At 37.7% G+C, this 14,341-nt stretch overlaps 1 protein-coding gene across 1 annotated transcript; it reads right to left on the bottom strand.

The window, feature by feature from the left end:
- Nucleotides 1-645: 645 nt before the first annotated feature.
- rpl23 (ribosomal protein L23) lies at nt 646-4,667 on the bottom strand. The gene is made up of 5 exons (XM_038308420.1): nt 4,537-4,667; nt 3,795-3,878; nt 2,921-3,049; nt 1,035-1,148; nt 646-762 (listed from the first exon to the last, which is right to left on the bottom strand). Exons 1-5 carry the CDS (start codon nt 4,547-4,549, stop codon nt 680-682), a joined length of 423 nt encoding a protein of 140 aa, XP_038164348.1. The 5' UTR covers nt 4,550-4,667; the 3' UTR covers nt 646-679.
- Between the last annotated feature and the right edge of the window lie 9,674 nt (nt 4,668-14,341).

The following is a 14,341-nucleotide window of genomic DNA, read 5'->3' as shown; positions in this document are numbered from 1 at the left end:
CACTGGCACTGCTGTAACCATTAGGCCAACACTACATGATGCATTGGCTCATTTGATCTGTTCTTTATGATTGATTTTAGCACCCATCACTTTTACCCCCCCTCCCCTTAACCTCAGAGGGTTTCATAGTAAATTGATGACACTGATTTTTAAGTTACATAAACTTCATCCCTGACATACAGGTTTGATCATTGGACACTTTTTTTTGCATCAGATTCTGTTTCTGAATGTTCCTAAACAGCGCTCCTTTACCTTTATACCGTATAAAACCACCTGGGGTTCAGCCTGTTTTTAATGGCCTTTCAGCTTATTTTACTATCTATCCATGTATTGAAATTGTTTATTGTGGAAATGTTAAGGCATGTTTCTGAGTATTCAGCAACAATAAATTTACCAAACAGCCAAATATGTTCTTAGTACCAGCTGAGGAAAGGGGGGGGCTGGGAGTCCAAAGCTTATGCTTTATCACTCACTAAAATGTTTGTCACCTTTTAGCACCATCTAGTGGTGGTAGTGAAGTAATTGAACTCTTAACAGTTTTAAAAGGAAAGTAGAGGAACCTGTTTGATGGAAGTTTTTAAACTCTGCAGACCAACATCGTTCTTTCCACTATCAAGGTTGAATTAAACGACCAGAAGAAGCGGCTTGATTAACAGTTTTTATTGAAAACAGGTTCTGCTCAGGCTATGCTGCCAGCATTGGAGGCGATCCTGGGCCACAGGTCAGCGCACTCTTTGGCCACTGGTCCTGTGATGGCTGATCCTGCAGAGACACAAACAAACCGTTATGCTGGTCAAACAGACATCATTGAACGCCGACTAAATAAATCTGTCTCATCCCTGATTGAGATCAGTCAGTCACAGAATCACCGCCGTCTCACCCACAGAGGTGAATTTAATGTTCCCTTCATCGACAACTCGCCCCGCCACCGAGCAGACAGAGCAAGTGCTTTTGGAAGGGTAATCTGGATCTTCAACAGCTCCACCATGAGGCTGATTAATGACCAGGAAACGGTTGTGTAGCAGAAAGCCTACCTTTCATCTCTCCTTTGTTGTTGACTATAACACCAGCGTTGTCTTCAAAGTACAGGAACACTCCATCTTTTCGCCGATACGACTTCCGCTGCCGGATCACCACCGCAGGATGCACTGAAGACAAGAAGGAGTCGGTTAGAATAGAAAACATCTTTATTGTCCCACAATGGGGAAATTGTGTTACAGCAGCAAAAGGTTACAGTAGAAGTGGTCACACAATGTGGAAATAACGACAGAGTACTGGACAGTATTTTTACAACATACGTTTTAGCATAAGGAGTGTGACATTTTAAAGAATAAAGTTACTTTAAAACCGGAGAAATCATTAGAGCTGGAAGGGAAATGGATCCTTTCCAACATGTTTTGTTTTGAACTACACTGACAGAAACCAACCCATCACAGACAGCATCCTACAACGGTCAGTACACCTTCACAGTATGGTAAACGATTTAAAGAGACCTTTAAGTTATGAAACTATCATTAAAGCTAATGAGTTTAGTTCATTTAATTTCCCTCAAAATAACACGATCTGCCGTAAACGGCTCTGATGTGTGATAAACGATTTGAAATAAATGTCCTTCATGAAGGTGGCTGAGAAGATTTTATTTTTAACACCAAGACTTTCCTAAGGTTGGACGGGTTGCAGCAGAGAGCATGAGGTCAGCACCAAATCCAGAGTTTGTCTTTTCAGATGGGACCAATGAAGGCTGCCAGCTCTGTGCTACACTTGCATGATCTAGATCTGCAGATCTAACATTTCAGAGCAAAAGAGAAGCACGACAATGCAGGATGGACCAGCAGTACACACAGCCCCAAACCATGACACTCACACCACCATAACTGACTCTGATCTAACCGGGACATTGGAGCTGCAGTTTATGAAGTATAAACATGAACTGAAGCAGATCGGAAACCTGAAACTGACCTAAACCTACACAGCTTCTATTGGGTAAAACATACGGACTGTCACACAGGCTGACAACTTCCCACTAACATGGGCTCACATCTTCAGTGTAATCCTATCAAAATGCGACACTGAATGGAATGATCATCTGACAGACATTTAAAAGGAAAGAAAACGGCACCAAAATCAGCTTAATTTTTCACTTTTAGCTGATGCCGTTCTTCCCTGGGCCTTTGATGAGGGTCATTGGTTAACACCTCTACATCTTTTTTTAACGCAGCACATGATCTTTGATAAAGGAGAAGCCGCCAGAGTGTAAGCCGGTCCCAAAGTGGGGCCTGCTGCCACAGACGGCTGTTTTATTAAGTTGGCAATCCATCGACGAACCCGTCCGTGGAGGACAATGAATCGGAAAGGTGAAATAACTTTCCCCCCCACTTTTACCCGATGTATTCCAACATCCATACACATGGGAGAATGGTGCTAGGCTTACCGCACCATGACTGCCGGAAGATGGCAGGAGTGAGGCGAGATTACTATATTTAAAAATATTAAAAATGGCCGCTCCCAGACTGTGATTGCAATGAAAATTTTTTTTTTTTTTTACTGATTAACGCTAAATTAATTGAATCATTGTGAACATATCAGTTTTAGCATTTACGACCCACTGATTATTCCTTGCTGACTGGACTTTTCCTTAAAAAAAAAAAAAAAAAAAAAAAAAGATTTATCTGTAAAAATAAACATGATCTAGAAAAGCATTTTATTTACGGGGGGCCTGGATTCTTTTAGGTCTATGAATGAACACATTTCAGTATAAAAGCCTGACAATAGAACTTCTCTAAAACATATCATTGGTTCATTTATCTTTGAGTTCTCTTGATAGAGCCCATTCGACCAGTGAAACTGAAAAATAAACATCACAATAAAAAAGCCTTATTTGTCCCTGGCAAAGATGCGCCGTCATCGGTCAATCCCTTACCCTTCTTCCTGAGCTCTGGCTTGCCTTTCTTGACTGTAGCCATGACCATGTCACCGACTCCTGCAGCTGGCAGACGGTTCAGACGCCCCTTGATGCCCTTCACAGAGATTATGTACAAGTTTTTGGCGCCTGTGGGACAGATTGAGATAAAAAAAAAAATTATTGGAGATAAGAGGATATTAGAAACAGCACCTCCTGATATTTGATTGTCTCATCCCTGATTGAGATCAGTCAGCCACAGCAGACGCCGCCGTCTCACCCACAGTGATGATTTTACTATTCCCTTCTACGACAACTCACCCAGCCACCAGACAGACAGAGCAAGTGCTTTTAGAAGGGAAACCTTTTACTACTTATCGTTTCCATCAGTGACGGTCAGAAAACAGCTTCATGTTGCAAAACCAGCCAAATGTTCTCAAATTGAGAGTTCAAATTTTTGAAAGCTGCAGAGAGTTTTTTAAATCTTTGTCAGCAGATTATGCCTTCTAGACTGGGAGTCCAAAGTGTTTTGGACCATAGAGATTCCTGGAAGTGTGGAAAATCTAAAAGATATTAGAGGAAAGCCTGAATTTGTTACAATTTGCTTAAGGAAAACCTTATTTAATTTTATAGTGAAGATCAATTTTATGTAAAGTTTCAGCCTCAAAGTTTTCATCAACCGATGCCCATCCTGAGAGCAACACTTGAAGATCACAATATTTATTAATTCAAGACATTTTTTTAGCTTTAAACTTTTTTAGGAATTCACATCCACAAACATATTTATCCCTTCAAACCTGTCAATACATTAAGCTTCAAAAGCTGATTTAAACAACATTTAGTGCTTGAAAGTATCACTAGGTGCTTAACTGATTTTGGTTTTATTTCTACATACCTGTGTTGTCTGCACAGTTGATGACCGCTCCCACTGGGAGACCCAGTGAGATACGGAACTTTGCACCAGATGAACCACCACGTCCTGAAATGAAAAAAAAAATAAAATACATTCTACCAACCATAATAACCATTTACTTGAACTTAGAAAAAACAGAGCAACAATGAGCGAATAAATGAGCTACGCATAAAACTATTTAAGAAACTAGCTTAATGTTGATGATCACAGAAACATGAGATGTTTCCAGCTCGCTTAAAGGTTTCGTCTGCTTTAATCATTTAACTTACACAGACATCACAAAGCAGCGTGCTGCTGGTTGACATTTCTTGATAAGCTAGCAACAGAGCAACTCTACACATTTCCATCTTACTGCTAAGCTAACTTTAATACGATAGAATATGTAGCGGTTAGGTCATCATCACCCAATTCAGATTAAACGATTTAAAACATACTGCAGTATATTTCTACTAACTCTCAAAGATAAAACACGAGATATATACATATATATGATAAGCCTCTAGTTTAGCCGCCATGCTACATGCTAACCCGGACAGCTAAACATGGCTTCCGTCGCCTGGATGGCGAAATGCTACATTATTTTAATCATGAACTGTTACAAATTCGCAATGAACATCAGAAATGTCTCCTTATCAACACTTATTCGCATTAATGTAAGATCGGATGCTCTGCACTATGATAAAAACAGCAGATGGAGGTGGATTTTTCAGGTCGGCTCTCATACCTCTCTTGGACATTGCTGCGGCAGGGAAAGAGGAAGACGCAGAAAGGAATTATGGGATATAAAGTTGAACACAAATCCATCCGGGTCATTAGGGATGCGTTCAGGTACTGTTACAAAAATAGAAAAAAGACTATCCAATTTAATTCAACTACTATTGTATTAAAATACAAGTAGTATTTTAATACAATATTCCCTTATTTGAAATATTTTTAAATGTATAATTAAATAAAGACGAGTTATCAATAAAGAAAATCAGATATATGTGTTTTGCTATCCGTAGTCGCGGGTGGCCGTTTACATTTGGCTTAGTCTACTACCCATCTACTTTTTTTTTGTACTTCCTATATGTTTCCTCTATAGGCCGTCGTATGTTTCCTTCTAAATTTGCACGTTTATAATCTTGTTAATTTGTATGCTTATTCTCGTAAAAATGCCACTTTAAACTCAAAAATTCTATTTTTTTTCGTCTTTGAATGGCCCTAATATGCCTTCGTAGAAAAAAGTGGTAAATCTACGAGAATAAATGAGCAACTCCACAATAAAAAAAAACAACACACAAATTTACGATTTTACATGTAGAAGGAAAAGGTTGAAAATGTATAACACTAAAAACGAAAATTTACGAGAAAATTATTGCACATTTACGAGATTGTAAGCATGCAAATTTATGAGATTTTAGGTTAGCAGATTTAGGAAAATTACAATTTACGAGAATACACATGTAAAGTGACGACATTAAACATGCTAATTTATTGTATAATTAATTTTAGCTTTAAAAACTTCCATGAGGAGGCCATTGTACTCATTCTATCGCTAAAACCCAATTAATGATGGATTTGCATGTGCTTTATTCAGCATACTTTAAAGTGTACTCTCATCTCTCACTGTTCCGCAAATCGACATGTTTAAATCTTGCAAATTTACTGCTTTTTGTCTCCTAAATTGGCGTGTTCTTTTTTTCTTATTAATTTGCTACCATTTCACTCATGTTGTGTTTTAATTTCGTAAATTTGCGAGTTTTTACTCGTAAAAATAAAGATGTTAATTCCATTTTTTGTTCAAGCAGATTTTTCCCCACAGCTGAATCAGCTGCGTCAGAGAGAGAGATTGAGGTAGAAAAAAAACTTAGAGTTTGGAATGACTGGTGTGGGAGGAACCATCAATGAAAAGATGCTTTGATGTTTGTTTGTCTGGGTTTATAGCCGTCATGGTTTTGTTTTTGTTTGTTTGATTGGTTGGTTGTAGAGGAATGGATTAATTAGATCTGGGTGGAGTTTTGTAATTAGTATCACTGGGTTTGTGGCCGTTGTATTTTTTTTAGACTTAGAGAACATTTATTGTCATTTTTTATATATGTATACAAAACGACGTTTCATTTTGTACAGCTCTCATGACATTTCCATTTCGTAAAGTGCAACAGTGATCAAATTTAAACATTGGGAGAAAAAAATGATGCAAAAAAAAAAACACATTGATATGGTCAGTTTGGTGCAGAGACAATAACATGATGTAGGAGTTTTTTCAACATTCAGCTTTTTTTACCCATTTTTTACAACAGTTCAGCTGTCTGATAGCAGTGGGGAAGAAGCTGTTGCAGAACCTGCTGGTCCTGCATTGAATGCAGTGAAGCCTCTTCCCAGAGGGCAGCAGGGAGAACAGTCCATTGTGGGGGGGATGAGGGGTCATTTATGATGTCACGGGCTCGGGACACGCAGCGCTGGGATGAAATGTCTTTAATGGAGGGAAGAGGAGCCCCCATGATCCTCTCTGCTGTTCTCACCTTCTTCCAGTCTGGGGCGCTGCAGCCTCCACACCAATTCAATTTCAATTCAGTTTATTTATATAGTGCCAAATTCACAACACATGTCATCTCAAGGCACTTTACAGTTCAACCAGATCATCCAGTCAAATTGATACAAAGTTTTCTGTCTAAGGAAAACCAGTTGATTGCATTGACTCATTGACTCAAATACAATCCCTCACACTAAGCATGCTTGTAGCGACAGTGGAGAGGAAAAACTCCCTTTTACCAGGAAGAAACCTCCAGCAGAACCAGGCTCAGTGTGAGCGGCCATCTGCTGAGGCCGACTGGGGTTCAATGAGACAGAAGCAGAGATACAAAAAGCAGCTGTAAAAGGCGGCCCCATCCAGGAAACACACAGCCAGGCAGACGAGCTCCGAGCCAGCTCCCATGCCAGAGGACGAAGAGAGCACATCCACTCAGTCACGGTCAGAGAAACAGGACCACACTGGAAAACAGGCCGATCTCCAACATCTATAAACAAGGGTGTTGATGGAAGTAGCACAGCTGATGTTTCTTTCCAGGATGACGTCACAGCCAAACAGGAACAGACGAGGCAAAGCTACTCTGAGGAAAAGCAGAGAGAGCAGAAGGTTAGAGATTGAACTAACAGATTCTGCAGAATAGGAGAACAGAGAGAGAATGAAGCAGAATGATGAAATGGGGGTCCCTATGTCCTCCAAAAGTCTAAGCCTATAGCAGCATAACTATAGAGATAGCTCAGGATAACCTGAGCCACCCTAACTGTAAGCTTTATCAAAAAGGAAAGTTTTAAGCCTAGCCTTAAAAGTAGACAGGGTGTCTGCCTCAAATTCTATTCTTGATTTAACAGGAAGCCAATGAAGAGAAGCCAGGATAGGCGAGATATGATCTCTCTTTTTAATTTTCATTAGACCACACAGTGAGACGGCTGGTCAGAACGCTCTCTATGGTGCTTCTGGAGAAGGTGGGGAGGAAGAAGTACGGTACATATGCTTTTGTTGACCGCTAAAAAAATCAATACATTTGACAAGACATGTGAATAAAGTTCACCTCAGAACCAGGGGCAGATCTAGAAAAATATTTATGGGGTGGCAAGAGGGGGGCAGGAATTTTTTAGGGGTGGCAACATATGGCATTTGTTTACACTGAATTTAATCACAGTTATCACAGTTTGGTGAGAATAGTATGTACAGTACTAGTGTTTCATGTGAAACAGTTCATATTAATAATACATCGTACAATGAGATCTCACTTAATAGGAGATAGAAGAATGATTACACTACTTCTAGAGGGGCATTATGACAGGAAAGGTATTAAGGTAAGACACAGGTGCTTAGTCGCAGATGTGTGAGATTGACTATCAGAGAGGCAGCTTTGCAGCATTTGCACAAGAAGAAACTATAGAAAGAAAAAGTTACCCATCAGAGATCTATGGACTGAGCTGGACTAAAGTGAGCAGAACTACACAGTAGAAATAAATGGGTCAAGGCACCCAAACAAGGTACTGGACATCTATGTAATGTTTACTCTGAACACACATTTACCCCATTTGTTCCTCAGTAACTTGACATACAGCAGTTAAGGCAACATGAAAGGGACATTTCATGCATGTAAATATGCTGTAGATAGAGCTGCATATGGAGGACCAACTCTGCCATATTTAAAAATAAATACAGAAATAAATAAATGCTCAATAAATAAATAAGCATACAATTAATTGCCACCAAAAATAAAATCAACAAATAAATGTAATTAGAAATTATATTATAATGGCAGGCAGAAATGTTAAAAGGACAGGCAGAAAGAAATAGCGGCGAAGAAATAACTAGGGTAAAAAAATACAAAGGAAGAATAAAACAGACAAAAATATGATAACATGCACATAAATAAATACTTAAAAATATAAGTAATTAAAAAATTAAGTTGAAGATAATAAATGACAAAAAAATAAATAAGGTAAATATTAAAAAGGCAAAGAAATAAAGAAGCCAATTAAAAGAGTTATGTACCTTTATGACTAGCTGTATAATTTAATTTCTACTTACATTTATTTGTTGTTTGTATTTTTGGTGGCAATTAATTGTATGCTTATTTATTTATTGAGGATTTATTTATTTATGTATTTATTTTTAAATATGGCAGAGTTGGTCCTCCATACTGCTGTATCAACAAATCAACAAAAAGGCGGGTTCTGTATGTTACATCAAAATCTCCACAAATCTGAAAAGAAGCAACATAAAAATACATTTTGCTTGTGAGTAGGTTCATACGGGTCATTTCTGGATAGTTTCATACTATATATACAAAAAAAGAAACAACAACACTGCTTCATATTAAGCAGGATTCACACCAGTATCACATTTTTAACTTTTAACACTTTTGGTTTTATTAAAGGAAATATCAGATTTTCTCAGGTGCCAAAACAAAATGTAACGGCTCTGTAAAGGCTCACCAGAGAGCAGAACATAAAGTTAACATGACTATAACAGCTGAATGCAGCGATTTCCATGTTGCCCAGTAAAACGCTTCACAAATTTATTTAGATCCAATGCCTTTGTGCGTTTTGATTTGAGTGCAACCAAACTTGATTGTCCCTTTTCTATCATAGTTGACCGCAAATATGTCTTCATGAGCCTGAGACGTCAGGCCGAACTAACATCATAGATAGAGAAATAACGTTCTGCAACCTGATTTTTATCATCTCAAAATCAGCATTGCAGCTATGCTAGAGACATTGTGCTTTCATTATGATTTCATTTCTCAATAGATAGTCAATCAGTTTTTACCTGTTTCATCCCGTTTCTCCTCTCCCCATGACCCCTGGCTCCCTCGCTTTGCCCCATTCGGTTTTCAAAACAATCAGTCTCAGTCGCTCTCTTGTCATCTCGTGCTGCATTCACTGCAGTCCGACATTGGAAATTAGCGGTCGTAATTCTCAAATGATCCATAATTTATAAGCCTCGCCACCCCTACCGCCAACTGGGGTGGCAGCAGGGGTGGCAAGGCTGTCATTTAGGGAGGCATTTGCCACCCTATGCCACCCCAGTAGATCCGCCTATGCTCAGAACCATATTGATCAGACAAGGAGCGGCCTGACCTCAGCCTCTCAGCATCTGTTTTTGTTTCCTGAATTTGCTGCAATAAATGGCATTAAGGACAGAAAATAACTATTAGAAACTAAGTTAATGTATTGACAGGGATTTATTGTAAGCCATTTCATGTCGCTCTCTGTCCAACAACTGACCCATAGAAGATCATCGAAATGGATTTGAACGAAATAAAGCTCCTATTTATTTTTTTTTATGTGTTGAGAATTTTTACTTAAATAAGTGAGCATGTAACAAAAAGACTTGAGTGAGAGAGGAGCAATGTTTATCAACAATATTATTGCAATAATGATATACAGCTCCCTGTCAGCTTAAAAAATGCATTGTAAGGCTACAAATGTGCAAAAATGTATTAGGTAAGAATAAATAAGGTGAGATGTGTCATCCATGATAGATACCAGGTTTCATGTCAAATCAGGGGGTCAGGCAGTTTTTGATCATTATAAAACTACTGTACAGTCACTGCATAAAGTTTTAATAGCCTCACATCCCAAGTCAAAAGCAGATCTGAATACTGTGACCACGTAGAGTGAGTACTACATGATAGCCAGGGAAGATACATCTTTAATTAGAATAACAATAAAAATGTCTAATCCCCATAAACCTGCAAGAATACTCAAAATGAGAATCTTGTTTTATTGGCTGAAGAGGAAATTCAATTGATACATAGAATATAAAAAAGAACAGATGCTCTAATTGTGTGATCCTATGATGATCATAATCTTATGATGCCCCCATGTGCTTGTTTTTCTTGGCTCCCTCCTGGTTGGTCTTGCCCACACCTGCTCCCAATCTCCTGATTAGCCTGTCTTGGTTCAGTCTCCTCATATATACACCACCTCTGCAGTCACTCAGTGCTGGTTTGTTGTTTTGTTGTTCTCTTGTCTCTGGCTTCCCAAATCAGTTTTTCCCAGATGTAATCTTATTTTTAGTTCTCAGTGTTTTGGATTTTTTTGCATTTCTGCCCCAGTTGCCTATTAAATCTTTAGGACTCACCTCTGCCTCCTGATCTCTGCATTTGGGTCTTCAGAAACCTCCAACCAACATTGATTGAAAGTTACATGTCTGTTTCTCTGCTCTACATAAAAACCTGGATAGTCTAACCGTGGTGAAGAGAGTACTAAAGAAAAGCTTTCAGATGAGACTAATTCACCAAGATCTGCTGAAGCTTATATACCTAGATGGACTTTTTCATTGTGGTTTTCAGAAACTCTTAAATGAAACCAAGACCCTAAGATGTTCTACTCAAATAGTTTGGACCTTACAATAGTTCCACAACTTTGTTGGGCCTAAATATACCTGAACATGACAAAAACAGCAGCTGTAAAACTCTATAACCAGCACTGTTCCCAACAACCTCAAGTAGTTGTTACATTCATGTTGATTTTGCACAGTTTCTACCTTAGTCAGTTAAATAACCTGCTGCTGTCATTTTGCACATCTCTGATGTTGCTACTATTTTCAAATATCCATTACTGTAAAAATAGCTTTATATTGAAAAAGCTTCCAGGATGGGAAGAGAAACATCTTCAAACTTGGAAACTAAGTCCAGTGGATTGTTTAACTTTTTTGGAAGAAGTATATTGGTTATTTATTTTTCAGGTGCACAGTTTTATATTGTTAAAATACTTTACAGTACAGTATTTTATTGTTTAAATTCAAAATCTTCACTATTATGTTATTCTTATAAATTTTTTTAGGTCCACATTTGTTTGACCATTTTTTCTATTATCTTTTTCCTGCTGTAAACACCAGAACTTCCACATTGTGGGACAATAAAGGGATTTTCTATACTGTTCTATTCTATTTGTTCCTCTCCGTTCTATTCTATTCTAAGCAAACTATAACTACAGCTCAAGCATGTATTTCTGCGATTTACACTTAGCCTTGCAGCTCTGACATCACACCTCCAGTGATAGATGGTTGGGGAAAGCCACGCCCCTTTTCTTACCTTGACACTTAAATAGATTTCACCTACAGCAGCACCAGTGTTTTAGCAAGAACATAGGTCAGAGAAACAACTCACATACTAACCGAAAACCCCCACCTAACCAAACCAATGTATTGAAACTAAATAAAATAGACTCAAACTCTGCCTGAAAACAGAACAACAAATGGCTCCTATATATGTAAAGAACTAAAGATTGTTTTTGTGGAAGAATGGGCCAAAATCACACCTGAACAATGCATGTGACTCATTTTCCAGACAGAAGGTATCTTGAAGCTGAAGGCTTTTCTACAAAACATTAAATACATTTTATTAAGTAAGTTCAATTCTTTTTTCCCTGTGTCATTTCACCTTATTATACATATCTTAATTTCTGCACATCTATGGTTTAATTTCTTTGTATTGTTGATGACATCTGGTGAAAATGTCATATCAATAGCACCTCTAGAAATGGCTGCGTGTTCAGTACTTATTTCACCCGCTGTATGTAGAGAAAGCTCAGGGGTTTTACTCTAACCAGTGGGTTGCCGGTTCTGGTCCCCAGTCAGTCCATCTCGGTGTTGTTGAAGGGCTGAATATGAATCACTTTCAGGGTGCTGAAGAAAGCACGCATAAATAAATACAGGCCATTGCAGTGAATTAACACACGTCTTTTCTATTTTTGCTTCGGTTAAAGTTTGACTCTTGTGGCCATACTTTTTATAAAAAACATAAATAAATTATGGAAACTGAAAAAGTTCAGATTACTTTTATTATGCTCTGTTAAATGAAACCACTGAATTAAAACTGCATATCAATTATTTTTCCTTTTACTGTATTATGAATCAAGGACTAGCAAAACAGACTTATCCTGTTTGATCGTCCATTTTTAAGTCCTTTTGGATAACGCTGTCATTAAGGTTACATCTGACAGAGGATACAATAAATATGACATAGTGTATGAGAAGAAAAGTAAGGACCGTTAGAAACAGTTAGTGGCGGCCTAGTGGTTAGGGCATAGAGCTTGGAATCCTGAGGTTCTGAGTTCGAGCTCTGGTGAATTTCAATGGTGAAGTCCTCTGGAAATCTTCAATAATTGTTGTTGATTGCAGATGTGTCTAGTAGTTCCCATTGATTTTGGGTTTTTCCCCACTCCCACAGAGGTATGGAGAGCCATTTTAGCCAAAATTAAATAAATAAATAAATAAATGGGTGAAATAAATAAAAAATGAGTAAAATAAATCAAAAAATGAAGAAAATGAGTGAAATAAATAAAACATTTGTTAAATAATTTAGCTTTTTCATTAAACCAATTTTTTATTTATTTATTTTTCATATTATCAATTTCCCAATTTCTCTTTTTCATTTATCTATTTGTCATTTATCCCTTTATCCATTCACAGCGCTGCAGTTGCATCTAACCAACCAATAGGCTGCCATTGTAGCCTGAAGACACCGGCCCTCATTATCATATTAAAGCAGAAGCGAAGAGGGGAAAATAGAATGTGATAAATAAAAAAATAAGGAAATACTTAATGAATAAGGGAAATTGGAAAATGGGAAAAATATATTTTTTTAAACAAATGGTAAATGAAAAATAGATAAAAGAAAAATTGGTAAATAAAAAAGGGATATATGAGAAATTGATTAATGAAACCGGGAAATAGGAAATCGGGTTAATGGAAAAAGGAAATTGAAAAATGGTTAAATTAAAAGATAGATTAATGAAAAATGGGTAAATAAATAAAGGGATAAATGAAAAATGGACAAATGAAAAACAGATAAATGAAAAATAGATAAAACAGAAATTGAGAAATAGATAATCTGAAAAATAAAAAAATAAAAAAATTGGCTTAATGAAAAAGCAAAATTATTTATTTAACAATTTTTTTATTTGTTTCACTCATTTTCTTAATTTTTTGATTAATTTTACTCATTTTTTATTTATTTCACCCATTTATTTATTTATTTAATTTTGGCTGAAATGGCTCTCCATACAGAGGGGGATCCTGAGGTTCTGAGTTCAAGTCCCACTGTCACTCTGGGTCTCTGAGCTAGACCCTTAGCCCCACACTGCTCCCGGGTACCAGACAATGGCAGCCCACTGCTCCCCAAGGAGATGGGTTAAATGTAGAGAATGCATTTCATTGCTCTGTACTTGTGACTTTATAATGACAATAAAAACTGGAAAAAAAAAGAAACCAATATGCAGGGAATTATTGATGGTCCTGATCAGAACTGAAAAGTAGATTAACATTAAACATTAAGTCCGCTCAAATTCAGAATTCAAACTTCTGGAAGTACTTTAAATATGAAATCATTACATGCTGTTCAATAAATGATCAGTGTTTTTAATTCAGAGTAATTTTCATGTGAATGTGTTTTACTGGAGGCATCCATGTTTGTCAAAGAACACTACTGCCACCTACTGGTTGGTGACGTCACGGTGCGGTATCGGCTGTTGATCAAGTCCCAGTGCTGTATCTGGTGTTTGTCACAACGCGCTATTATCCAAGTCATCTTGAAAACATTCTTCTTCCAAATGTTGGCTACATATTACGGGTTTTTTCTCCGGCCAGAAGTTCGATGGCAAATCCTCCCTCTTCAAGTTGGCGATCCAACGACCAACCCGTCCGTGGAGGATCAGGAATCAGAAAGGTGAAATAAGTCTTTTTTTTTCACTTTTACCCGATGTATTCCAGCATCCAGCTGCCATGCACGTGGGTATTGTCAGTTTCACTATAGCTCTGGTGAATTTCAATGGTGAAGTCCTCTGGAAATCTTCAATAATTGTTGTTGATTGCAGATGTGTCTAGTAGTTCCCATTGATTTAGCTTGGAAAGCGGGGAGAATGGCGCTAGGCTTACCGCACCGTGACGTCACTGCTGGAAGATGGCAGGAGGGAGGGGTTACTATATTTGGGCAAAAATGGCCGCTCCCAGACTCAGTGATTGCGACGAATATTATATATTTTTTATTTTTTTACTG

The sequence above is a fragment of the Cyprinodon tularosa genome, unplaced genomic scaffold (assembly GCF_016077235.1).
Source record: "Cyprinodon tularosa strain WSP-4 unplaced genomic scaffold, ASM1607723v1 ctg637, whole genome shotgun sequence".
In the NCBI taxonomy this organism is placed as follows: Eukaryota; Metazoa; Chordata; class Actinopteri; order Cyprinodontiformes; family Cyprinodontidae; genus Cyprinodon; species Cyprinodon tularosa.
Note: the sequence above shows the minus strand (reverse complement) of the source record. Positions and strands in the feature narration are given on the sequence as shown.

What these genes read in the sequence shown, in the direction of transcription:
- rpl23 (XM_038308420.1), bottom strand. An exon ending in CAACTGTGCAGACAACACAG is followed by an intron (nt 3,050 to 3,794) that starts GTATGTAGAAAT and finishes TCTGTCCCACAG; the next exon opens with GCGCCAAAAACTTGTACATA. An exon ending in CAACAAAGGAGAGATGAAAG is followed by an intron (nt 763 to 1,034) that starts GTAGGCTTTCTG and finishes GTGTCTCTGCAG; the next exon opens with GATCAGCCATCACAGGACCA.